The sequence below is a fragment of the Callorhinchus milii genome, unplaced genomic scaffold, assembly GCF_018977255.1.
Source record: "Callorhinchus milii isolate IMCB2004 unplaced genomic scaffold, IMCB_Cmil_1.0 Scaffold12, whole genome shotgun sequence".
In the NCBI taxonomy this organism is placed as follows: domain Eukaryota; kingdom Metazoa; phylum Chordata; class Chondrichthyes; order Chimaeriformes; family Callorhinchidae; genus Callorhinchus; species Callorhinchus milii.
The window spans coordinates 3,466,652-3,479,837 of NW_024704753.1; the positions used below are offsets into that span (position 1 = coordinate 3,466,652).

At 43.8% G+C, this 13,186-nt stretch overlaps 1 protein-coding gene across 1 annotated transcript in view; it reads left to right on the top strand.

The window, feature by feature from the left end:
* Positions 1–13,186, top strand: part of cntn4 (contactin 4) — a 267,986-nt gene that overhangs the window by 169,735 nt on the left and 85,065 nt on the right. The window contains exon 11 of the mRNA XM_042339601.1: positions 4,912–5,062. Within this exon, the coding sequence (XP_042195535.1) occupies positions 4,912–5,062 (151 nt within the window). The remainder of the gene's footprint in view (positions 1–4,911; positions 5,063–13,186) is intronic.

A 13,186-nucleotide genomic window follows, 5' to 3' on the forward strand; every position in this document is an offset into this window, starting at 1 on the left:
CAAAACCGTCCACAGCCTTGCTTTTCCTACCTCTGTAAGCCGCTAGCACCATATCGACCTGTCCGCTCCCTCCACTCAGCGGGTTCTGACCTGCTCCAATCCCCCACCCTCCCTGCCCTCCATCCCTATTGATCCCAAACCCCTGCTCGGGTCCAAATCCCTGACTGTCCTGAGCCTTGGGACGTCCTCCCAACGTGAAAGGCGCTGTGTAAATAAATGTAAACGGTGTTGCATTTGACATGAGCTACTGTTTTTCTCGTATACTGTAATGGTGTCAACACCAAATACCAACACGTATTTTTCATAGAGGAATTCAAAAGCTCGATGTGGTACTTTATTTGCTTTGTATAGTAATAAAAAAATAATAAATTGGTCACTTCAATCCACGACTGTTTGTGGGACGCTGCTGTGCACAATTGACTGCCGCGTTTCGCCCACAAATATACAATCAATTCACTTTACAGTATATTCCGTGAAGCGCTTTGAGACGTCTACAAGATGTGAAAAGCGCTATATCAAATGCAAGGATTGTTATTATTATTATTGTATAGTTGCACAAGTTTGCCTACACAATACACAGCCATTAGACTTCACAGTATATCCTGTGAAACGCTTTGAGACATCCTCCCGACGTGAAATCTCTATGCCAAATGCAAGGCATATTATGATAATACTTCATGTGAGACGTACTGGTGTTTTTGTCCGTCCGATCTGTACGCGTGTGTGAGGCGTCTCTTGGTTTGGTACGCCATTGCTTCAGCTGCGAAATTTGGCAGGAGATTGTCCCTAATCTCCTATGGCAATGTTACCTCATCTCCTGCTGCTGGGGGCAGTTGGTGTCCTTCATTATCCGTGCCCTGTTCTTGGAACAGGTGCAATCCACATTGCCTTTGGCACCAAGTCACTTCTAAACGGTGCCCCCGTTCAGGATAGAAGCAGACTGCAATCCGCTCTGTTAATGTTGGCCAACTCCGGTTGTAAATCCAGTCCTCCCAAGCAATCAAAGCACTTTAATAAGCAGTCAAGGACACTGACGATTTGTTCTGTGATCCAATGTGTGACTGGCCCTAGCTGTGGTGGTTATGCAATGCGTCATAAGCCCATCTCTTGTTAGCTGCGACAGAATGGGGGTTACCCCAGGCCCGAGAGGCAACAAGATTGATTCTCAGTGTTAGAGGAATAAGAACATAGAAACAGGAGGAGGCCATTCAGCCCCTCGAGCCTATTCCGCCATTCTATAAGATCATGTTTGATCTGTACCTCAACCCCAGTTACCCGCCCTTTGCCCCATATCCCTTAATACCCTGACCTAACAAATATCTCTCCACCTCAGTCTTTAAAATGTGAATGAATCCAGGATCCACAGCCTTTTGGGAGAGAGAGTTCCAGATTTCCACTACCCTTTGGGTGAAGAACTACCTCCTAATTTCACTCCTCAAAGGCCTAGCTCTTTTATTTATTTTATGATTATGTCCCCTTGTTCTGGTTCTCCTTCTAGAGGAAATAGATTCTCTTAATGAAGTATAAGCAACGACTAGACAAGCTGAGGCTCTTCACTCTTAAAAGGGAGGGAGGTGGATAACATTTTAAATGGGTTTCAAAAAGTAACCCCAGAAGAATACGTTGGATTGTATCAAGACAGTAGAACAAGAGGACATAGGTTTAGAGTTGCAAAAGGGGCAATTTCAGGATAATCACCAGGACGTCGTTCTTTGCCCAGAGGGTAATGAAAGGCGGGAATAGGTTACCAGGAAGGGTGGTTGATTCCACAATATGCTTGGTGCTGTGATGGGAAGATGCAATGGTGGGTGTTGGGGACGGTGAGATCCAATGGGCTACAGGGCCTTCTTCATCCAAACACGATCTTGTGATGTGTTGATCCCGGGCCTTGAGCATTTACGTGTGACATCCTTCACTGGCTAATGTGCACCACTTGCATTGACTTAAATCGACTGGAAGCCCGTGCAGACAAAGCCACTTTATATCCGTTTACCAGTGGCCTGAGGGAAGCCATAGTATTAGTTCTGTCTGGCTATGACTCCGCACCAGATAAGTCTGCAGCTTTGTCGCACGTCTCTTGAACGAAAGCGGTCATGTTTTGTGTCTAATGTCAGCATAAATTGGAGTGATTTAGTATCAAACAATAACTCAGGGGAGACTTTCCTTCACAGCCATCGGGCAGAGCTGTTGCAGCCACTGCAAATGCCCTCAAGTCTGACGAACTGGTAATTGCCTCCCTTGAGAGCCCCGACCTTGTTAGAAGCTGCTTCTCCATTAGTCTAAGTGATGATCCTCTGCCTCCATCCCTGCCCTTCTCCTAAAAGTCTTAACGCTCGCTCGCTCACTAGCTCTCACCTACTTGTCCTCAGAAAGAATAATTGCAGGCAGGCGTGATTGAACCAAATGCCACGTTCCTGTCCTTTACTAGGTCGGACAAGGCTTTCGGACAGTTAGTGACACGCCTGAGCACGACTTACATCTGCTCTGCGAGGAACACAGCAGTATTCGGCAAACTCCAGCGTTGCCACATTTAATTGGATTCGCTCGCCGATTAATTGCTTTAATCGCTGCTTCCCCAGCATCATCAGAAAGCCGTTGCTAATATTTTATCCAGATGTTGGGGAATGAGCTGAGACCCCGAATGAATTATCGGCAGTCCAACCCTTGTTGTTAACTTCCTCTCCAACAGCCCACACATACACAGACGCACACTGATAATTGTCATCGCAACAATGGATAATAATAACAATAATAATCCTTGCATTTGATATGGCGCTTTTCACATCTTCGAGACGTCTCAAAGCAATTCACAGAATAGACTGTAAAGTGAATTGACTGTATATTTATGGGCGAAACGCGGCAGCCAATTGCGCACAGCAGCGTCCCACAAACAGTCGTGGATTGAAGTGACCAATTTTCTTTTCTTGAGGGATTATTATCAGGCGTGTGGAGTAAGGAAACTTGTCCAAGGTTTCACCCTGCTGGGAATCAAACCCAGGTCTCTTGCTTGAGAGGCGAGTTGCTCTAACCACTGAGCTACAGGACTCCACAAATATTCTAAGGAATTCTAAAATAGGCACAAAAAAGAGATTGTTTCTCTATCCCAAAAGTCGATGGACGCACCTCTGATAATTCAGCACTCACTTGACATTTCACTGGACTGTCAGTCCAGACTATTAATCTCAAGACCTAATATTGGGCTTTGAGCTCACAACCTACTAACCCAGAAGTGAGGAAGGACCAATTCCAACTGAGCCACACTGACATCCTAAAATACTGGAAAATCAGCACAATGTAAACTTTCCATTAACCAAAGCAGTTGTTTTCTTTAAAGTAGGCAAGACACATTAAATGACTAAGAACCTGAACAACAAGTCAATAGCAAAAATCATTGTCACATTTTAGGGATATCGATCAGATCCACTGGCATATCAAAGACTACCAGATTTCATTTGGTTGTCTGTCTGGTGAATAACAATATTATTGTAGCTTATATACGTATTAAATTTAATTAGCTTAAATACTCTTCAAGTTCTGAAGCAGAGATTCGACACACTTTAAATCGAGAAATGTAAGCCTGGATTAAAGAACTGGGCAATCCGAAACCCTCATCCAATTCAAGCTCTTGCCATTAGATAATGAACCGATGTGGAGTGTTGGATCAGTTTCACCTTAACAGTTCTGTTCAGGTGGATGCTCACCTCGGAAATCGTTGATGTTGTGTTGATGTTGGATGTCACAAGGTAACAGGCGGCCTGTTTAGATAACAAGACGCGGAGTCTTGTTTTCTTAAGGTGTCATCGTGATGGAGACAGAGAATATATATAAATATATATATAATAATAATAATAATAATAATCCTTTCATTTGATATAGCGCCTTATCACGTCTTCGATACGTCTCAAAGAGCTTCACAGAATATACTGTAAAGTGATTTAACTGTATATTTTGTGGGTGAAACACAACAGCCAATTACGCACAGCAGCGTCCCACAAACAGTATTGGATTGAGTGACCCATTTATTATTTTTTGTTAAGGGATTATTAACCCCTGGAAAAGCGATCCACCAATCGACTAACAACCAGAGTCCTAATTACTGCTCGGTAAACAGAGGCATGTGGAGTAAGGATATATGCCTAAGGTTTTGCGCTGTCTGGGAATCAAACCCAGGTCTTCTCGCTTGTGAGGCGAGTGCTCTAATCTCTGAGCTACAGGACTCCACAAATGGCCGGGTTGTTTGGGCGAAACGTTCTCAGCTGGAACTAGAATGAAACCTGACAGCGTTGAAGTGAACGCTGCCCTAGATCATTAATCAGTGCAGTGTCACCCTCAGTCACGGCCTCTGACTTCCCCGCTCAAGGAAGTAGCTTTCTGAAACGTGTCAGACCTTCAAAAGATCATTGCATTGCACGCCCTGCACTGGGGGCGATGAACTGAGGGAGTTTCCTTTGGCTGTGCAAGTCTTCAAACTCCTGAATAATTCAGGCCCCGAGCTCCGTTTCATGGTGGAGTGAGTGGTGATTGTGTTAAACCCAATGCCTTGAAGAGGCAATACGTTGATTTGGTTGTTTGAAAAACATCAGCAAAGGTGAATTTAGACCGGGGGGGTGGGGGGGTGGTGGGGGTCCAACCTTCTGGCTGCTGAGGGCCGGATGCCCTTTTTGCAAAGCGTTCGAGGGCTGCATAAGCAATATTTTTGTGTTTCCCTTCCAGAAACATTGCATAACATTTACGGGTTAAGAAGGTAGCAAATGGGCCAGATGAAATGGTGGGAGGGGAGGAGATGGGGTGGGCCTTATGCAGCCCACGGGCCATCAGTTGAGCCACCCTGAATGAGACTATAAGGAAAAATCTGAGGGTTCGGTTGAGGCAGGATGTGCTAATTGTTTTCTCATCTGGTTTTTTTTTCAGCATCCGCTCCGGATTTTTCCACGAGCCCCTTGAAGAAATTAACACCCATTAGCGTGGGCGGTGAGGTTATCATCGAATGCAAACCGAAAGCTTCCCCAAGAGCAACCATTTCTTGGATGAAGCAAAATGAGATTCTACAAGAAAATGAAAGGTAATTTCTTGAATGAAATTCATCCTTTGATCCTAATAGCTGCTTGAATCAGGAAATTCCTCAAGGCAATACAGGAGGATGGCTAGTTGGCTGATAGCAGGACCCATTATTAACGTAATTTTACCCTTTCAGGGTATCTACAGCAAACAAGACGCACAGCCGGAAAGACACGATAACAGGAAAAACACAGCCCCCTGACAGATATTTTTTTAACAGGAATTAGCACAGCGATGTGACCTTTTCCAATATCTGCCAGTTTCATACGAACTCGTTTCAGTTCAGTGCCAATTTATGCCGTTTAGTTATTAATGTCCACATTAACAAATAAAACGCACAGCTTTGCAGCAGAGGACCATTTGGCACGCCCACCTCGACATTTCGCACCCCAAGATGCAGAACAGCACAGGAGGATCCTTTGCGCTTTCACAGCATTGCATTTGTAAAATTGTGAATGGCAGATTCAGGGGAACGGATAAAAAGTGTCATTATTTTTCCAGGATTTTACACACGGTTAGTGCAGCTGCTTCCCTTTGCTAAGACTAGTTTTTCTGGTCTATTTCCCCATTGGCTCCATTACTCTCTGGCAAGCAGTCTCCAGTGAGATCCGAGATAGAGAAACAAGACAAGAAGATAATAAAGCAGGGAGCCGATGATTGATTCGCCTTGTCATAAAACCACATACTGTGCATGTGAAATTGCTTTTTGGCTGAACGTAGATGATTAAGTAGACTTTACCTTGTAATTAAAGAGCGAGCGAGGATTTAGGAAAGACAAATGCAGAAAAGGTATCTCTGCTCCTTGAGATTAATTAATTTACACGGGTAGAAGTTAAATAAGAAGGGCCAGGGATGCTAACTTGTCCTATTTATTGCGTGTTTTGGTTGGACTATGGCGCGTACCACTTTTTTTGATTTATTTACGTCACTTGCCGTGCAGAAATTAACGGTGTAAATGCTTACGGGACATTAAGATCACTTGTTCCCCTCCACCCCCCACCCCATGCAGTGAAATAAGCAGACTTTCGCCCACTTAAGAACCAGATTAGGAAATCCATAGAACGCGCCTAAAACATAAATAGGTGAGGTTACAAACCAGTGTTATTTGTCGTAGTTCAGCTGTGGCGGGTGGCTCGGTAACTCAGCCAGTTAAGAGAACTTCACCTGACCAGAAAATGCAAGCTCTAGTCCCAAGACTCCTTGTCAATCAAGCCTTGCTTGCCTTAGGTGAGTTGCATTTGTTTCTGACTGGAGCTCCAGATGGAGCATCAAATTGAGCAAAGCTAACCTTCTCAGGAGAGAGTGAAAATTGATATTATTTTAACTCGCCCCAGTCAAATATTCTTGGCAGGCAATATTGGAGTTGCACTGACTGTTATCCTGTAAGTTCCCCATCAAATAAAACTATCCCTGTCCACGTGAGACAAAGCTGGTGGGAACACAGTGGTACTTTTTCACAGACCAGTTTATGCATTTCCCAATTTAGGCATATCTTTAATTGTAAAGATGAATGGTTAACAGTTACCAAAGAGACAAATGCAGCAAATCATTAGGTTAGACTGCGCTGGCATTATTTAACAGATGATGAACTTATCCCAATTCCCTAACACAAGCGCATGATCAAAGACATACCTGCGGCACTATTTTAATTATGAATGTCTTATTGATGTTTAATTGTAAATCTTTTATTGATGAAATGAAAGAGGTGATTTTTTTATCAAATAACGGATTCCATTGGCGAAAAGCAAACAGAAATATGGAAAAGATGAGTTTCTCAGTATTGATCTCAAACCCAAATGTGTTTTTTGCGAGATCTAAATTGCAGCTCCAGAAATTGAAGTTTTTAATTAAACAGCAACATTATAATGACATGATGTTATGTAGCACATATGAATTGCTTGGTTATTTATCTTTTTCCGAAAGGGCTGATCTAGCCCATGATCCAGATAAATAAGTAAATAAACAAATAATCCTTGCATTTGATATAGCGCATTTCACGTTGGGAGGATTTCGTAGGATTTGCTGCCAAGTGTACTGACTGAGGGCGAAATGTGACATCAAAGTGATGTTCAATCAAACCAAAAGCCATTGCCAGAATAAAAATCGACACAAATTCAGGTGGTGCCATGAAAGAAAGGATCAGTGACTCGATTTTGAGCACATCAACGCGAATTCCAAAATCTGAGACAGAAAGTCCTTGTCCTTCCACATTAACAATTGAAACAAGGGAAAGAATCCACTAGCAAAACAAATCCTTTTGACAGCAGACACTGTACCAAAGTCTTGTTAACTTGCACGTTTTGATCCTTTTGCAATGTCTTATGCGTACACCGTTTTAAGAAAAAAAAGTAATGTTTCACAATAATAAAAATCCAGTCGTCGAGGCATATTTAAGGAAAAGTGCTCCCCTCTTGAAGATGTTTCGTTTGATTTGACTTTAGAACAGTCTTCAATTCGCGCTATTTCTTAACAAGAAAATATCGTCCTGACTCTATATGTAATTTTTTTTTTTACTGAGCGTTTCAGAGCAACCAGAATTTGGCAAAACAGCCTTGGATCTTTGCAACCATATCTCCTCTTGATTTTCTTTTAAGAACCAGAGAAAACGGGCTACCCAGTTAAGACTGAATTCAACAATTCGCCAAATCCCACAGATCCAAATCAGAAATAGGATAAACCTAGACTGCGGTGGATGTCACCCGCATCGTGTTATAATGAAGTTACTCCTTGCACCTGCCGTAAAACTTTGCACATAATTTCCTCCCTGGAGCAGTCGCTGGCATTAACTGTAGGTTATTCTTCCAGTCTAAAGCAAAGCTAATTTGGCAAGGATTACTATCAAGTTGTGTTGTCAGCAGTCGCTGAGTTGAAGGATATCTAGATTCTCAAACTATCATATTGTGCCACGCGCTTTAAGATGGAAAGATAGAAAGACAAGTGGAATTACAATGCGGCAGGCACACACTTTCTGTGGGTGACAATGCGGTGGAGCTTAATATTCAGTAAATTAATATCGTCGCTGGTGTCTTCTAAGCATTAAGCCCCAATCCTTTGGAACATTTCTATTATCACACATGCCTATTGGATTGATTTAGTTTTATCTCTGTAATCCCTGCTGATGTAATTTGCCAAGTGGAGGAAATGACAGTGCAGTAAAGTAATCCGTCTCCATACCTGAGACTTTTTCGACTCGTGAGCCGAGCAAAGCAATGACTTGTACCTTGGCACAATATGTTGCTTGGGCTCTGAAAACCCATCTTTAAATCCAGTCGTTGTGAAGCACTCACAAGATTCACAAGATACCCTACGTGAAGCGAGTGATAAAAATGCACTTTGTTGGGGGTGTTTAACATACCATCTGTTGTGAACAACTGAAAACGTCAGTCAGTGTTCCCTTTTTAATGAACATTTGCAAAAAAAAACTTTTCTTGGGAGCCTTGTGCGGGATTTGGGGATGTGCGCCGTTTCTGACACATCAAAATCAAAGGCTTCAACAAAACTGGGCAGTTTTGAAATGTTTTTTTTTGGACAGCCAAGTGTCTGACACTTGCGGAAACCCATCACCGTGGCTTAAAAGTGTCCAAACCAAACCGGGAATTCCGTGCATCCCACCTACACATGGAATTTCCAGAGATTGTAATCATGGCATTTGATATAGCGCCTTATCACGCCATTGAGACGTCTCAAAGCGCTTCACAGAATATATTGTAAAGCCAATGGACTGTATTTTATGGGAATATACGTGATAGCCAGTTGCGCACAGCAATTTTGAAATGGTGGGATGCTCAGATCAGGTCGATCGACCCACTGTGCGAGGATTGATGCTGCTGGCTACCCACAATGGAGCCAATCTCGTCAAGAGGATGTCTCAAAGTGCTTCGCAGGACTTACTGTAAGGTGTAGCGTACTGTACAGTGTATTTGTATACAAACAACAGTGACCAGTTTGCACACAACAATGTGTGCTCCATACACGTTTTCAAGACTGAGGTGGATACATATTTGTTAGGTCAGGGTATCAAGAGCTAACGTAGTAAGAGCGGGTAATTGGAGTTGAGGTACAGATCAGCCGTGATCTTACAGAATGATGGAACAGGCTCGAGGGGCAGAATGGCCTCCTCCTGATGTCCCGCGACAGCCAGGAAGCGAACAACCAATTTTATCCGGGGGGATGTCGGCCAGGACAAAGGGAGAGAAACTGCCTTCTGTTTTCAAATGGTACCGTGGGATCTTTCACATCCCACCTGACAAAATGGCCAGGACCTCGGGTGAGTGAAAGTTAGACGTCAGAACCTGCTTTTTATCGATCCTGCAGATAAAAGGGAGCAACAGGGGGGACTAGGCTGCTCTTCGGCACGGACTTGACTTAGCGAGCTTGTGTTACCATACCATTAGATGTCAGCATCAAAGCAAAAGGTCCCTCAAGATTTGACAGTATTAACAGCAATCAAATTATCTTAGCTTTCACAAAGGTCACTGGATACAAACCAGTTTAGGATTGTGCGGTCATCGCGTTCACCTTGTCTGAATAGAGATTTTTTTTTATTCTGAAATAAAAATCCAATTTGTATGTTTTTCTCTCAACATCGCCTCGCTCACCGAGCCGTTGAACTGTCTGTCAGCCGCCCGCACTGACGAACTGCTAAAGAATATGCCTCCACATATCTGTTGACCTCTGTTGGTTTCTCACAACTACAACAAGATGAAACATCAAGTCTGATTCACATTATCTTGCAGGAATTTTATCATCTGTAACTTTGTGGCACGAACTAAATGTCTAGCCAGACGCGGGATGGGGAGTGTGCGTGTGCGTGTGCGTGTGCGTGTGTGTGTGTGTGTGTGCAGTAACAGCCACAGTAACGGTCACATTTTTCCAGCGAAATGAACATTGTTCAGTTCAACTGAAAACAATGTTAACTTTCCTTGCATTTGATGTTTGGGCCTTCACACACACGTCAGGAGGACATCCCAAAAGTGTTTCGCAGGATTTTAACTGTGAAGAGAAGTGACTGTGTGTCTTGTAAGTCAAACGTTTGACGTCAAAGTTCAAACAGAAATTTCAGACCCGCGAGCGATATTTAAATTTCAAATGATTCACGGCCTGAGTTCTGAGGATTTCCTGCCTTGAAGCGTTTTTCAATTACCAGAAAATGATCTTGTTTTGAGGGGGGCTGGGGGAAAAGTTATTTAATTAACTTTTTTTTTGCGTCTCGCACCTTTTAGCAAACACAATTAACAGACGCCTCAGGCTGCTCTTAAACTATCTCCTCTGAATTTCGGAAGAGTTTCTTGAAAGCGGCTTGTGTGGATCCCGCTTAATTACTGCTTATTAATATCTTTCCTCCCCGATTCTATACCTACCGTGCCTGCAAAGCACGCGGTCATTCCACTTTACTGTAGAGAAAAAGAAACTCGTGAAGTGGCTTCGAGGAGACATCACGATAACGCAACAAGGCGCGATGGCGAGAAGTTAGAGCTCAGACGTTTGCAAGTAGCAGGTGTAATTACTGCGCCAATCACACTCGCATCCCTGCACCTGATTGTCCGATAAACCCTGGAACACTCTTCCTCTATCCCTCTGCTTTGCCCCATTCCTTTTCAGGTCATGCCTGAATAAACTTCCTATTCGACCGTGTCTACGGTCACCTCCCCCTCCCCTCGGCTAGGCATCGTGCTCCGCCACTGCCAAGAGCTCTGAGACGCTACACTGTTTAACGGCCGCTGTAATCAATGCAAGCTGTTGCTGTTGATGGGGAACCTCTCAGATCAGCCACAAACTGAGTGAACAGTGGCTCTGGAAAATCGGGACCATTGATCTAACACTAACTGTATGAGAGACTGCCTCGTGACTGCAGGAATCACACGTGCTCTTTATCGTGTGAATTGCCTTCAGCATCATTCCCAAAGACGGCTCAAAGAGACACAGAGACGACGTTTGCTGTAATAGCAAAGCAAGCTGGCCTGCAATGAACATCCACGTTCCCAATCGTCATTTTGCCCGGAGGATGGTTATTTGCAGCTTGGTCGAAATCCCACAAGATAAACGAGCCTCGTTCTGATTAATCCGTCTTGTCATTTTGGTCGCAAGCTTCAATAAAAAAAAATGAATGATTGGCGAGAGGCCCAGAATCAAAACCTCACCTTGTCCTCAGCAAAGGATTTAGGTCCAACTGTAGGCTACCACTTACCAACTATGCCCACAAAAACACAGTCACTAAACTTTACAGTATATCCTGTGAAGAGCTTTGGGATATCCTTCTGACATGAAAGATGCTATACCAAATGTACTGACTATTATTGTTTTTATGTCACTACAGTGGAATAAGCAGATTGGGGAAAAAATCTCCACTCAGATGGTCTCGCGATACCTGTTGGAGGTTATACACGAAAGAGAAAAGCTTAGAGTGTGAATTACAGATCTGGGTTTGTTTCCTCTCCATTCCTCTTCCTTCTTTCCTACATTACGAGTCTGTGGGCTATCGATCAGAGAGAGAGAGAGAGAGAGATCCAGCACTTTCCTCCGAGAGAAAAGAAGCATTGACATATGCACGGCAACCGCATAATCCGAGGCTAGATATTGGGGAAATAAATAGTCAGGCTATAAAAAGGTAAGCATTAGTGAATGAAAGTCAATGGAAAAAATGGAAAGAATGCTCGCAACGGTGCAACATCCATCAGCTCACTCTCTCAAGAGTCGGATTTTATATCAAGTGCAAAGATTATTATTATTATATCACAGAAAGAAAGGACAGACCTGTCCGCATTTGCTTCACTTTTGAGAGTGATTATTTTTTTACTGTCAGCCGGCTGAGTGTCTGGCACGTGCGGAAACTCATCACCAAGATTATCCAAGGGTATCCAAACCAGGCCAAGAGTTACACCTCTGTAAGCCACTCACACACGGGAATACTCCTTGTGTCATTGAAACCTTGCAGTGTCTATTTTCCGGCTGCTTGTCCAGTGAGGACCATCCTACCCGTTAGGGCTTTGGTTTGCAGGGAATTAACAGGAGCTGAGTGGGATGACTCCCTGCCCCCAGTGACTCGTCTGCCCTTCCAAGTCCCGCGATGAGCGAGGCTCAGCAGTGCCCTGGAATACTGCAGAGCCTCTTGGCTCAGGAACCGGACTACCGAGACCGCCACAGCGAACTGGTCTCGATTCTGACATCCTGTCAACTTGGGGGCAGTTCAACTCTAAGGCGACCCATTGTGTTTTGACGCTGAAGTCAACTGGCTGGCACTCGGGAGAAGTTTTTAAGAGATGTTTTATTTTTTTAAAAGAAAGGAAGATACCCTAAGCTCAGTTCTCTAACTTCAAACCAGTCTGAGTCCGTGCGTTTCAACTTCAGAGTAAGAAAACGTAAAGCACAAAACCGAATAAATTAGAATAAAAATTCTAGCTCTTGGTTTCCAATGTTGAGTCTCTCAGTCACACGCAGCTCCCCTGTGGGTTACTTTTGAAGTGTTTCCCTCTCTCCCCCCTCCCCCAACTCCCACCCCCCCCACCCCCACAACCTCCAAGCGGTCTTGCATTCATTTCCTTGACGTTTCTAACAAAGCCATAGTTGATGCAGGAACGAGCAGTTTACAGCAGCTCTTTAGACCTCTGAGGTTAGGAGTCCAGATTCATTTCCTGTTAAAAATCACCATTGCCGTAGATTGCATAATTTGTCACTTCATTCCAGTCAGCAGCGCTCGGAAATGCCGTCGGGGACAGATGGATTTGTTTTTGGGTCAGCCCACACATGTGTCTGTCCCATCACCGTGCTTAAGAGTATCCAAACTAAACTGATGTCCCACCCATACGTGGAAACTCCCGAGATATTTATTGGAATAAAAAATAATAATGATCCTTGCATTTGATGCAGCGCCTCATCACGTCTTCGAGACGTCTCAAAGCCCTTCACGGAATATACTGTAAAGTGAATTTTTAAATAAAAAATGCGGTCACTTCAATCCACGCCGTTGTGCGCAATTGGCTGCCGCGTTTCGCCCACAAAACATAGTGTCAATTCACTTTACAGTATATTCTATGAAGTGCTTTGAGACGTCTCGAAGACGTGATAAGGCGCTGTATCAAATGCAAGGGTTATTATTATTGTTGTTCGATATGGCGCCTTATTACGTACT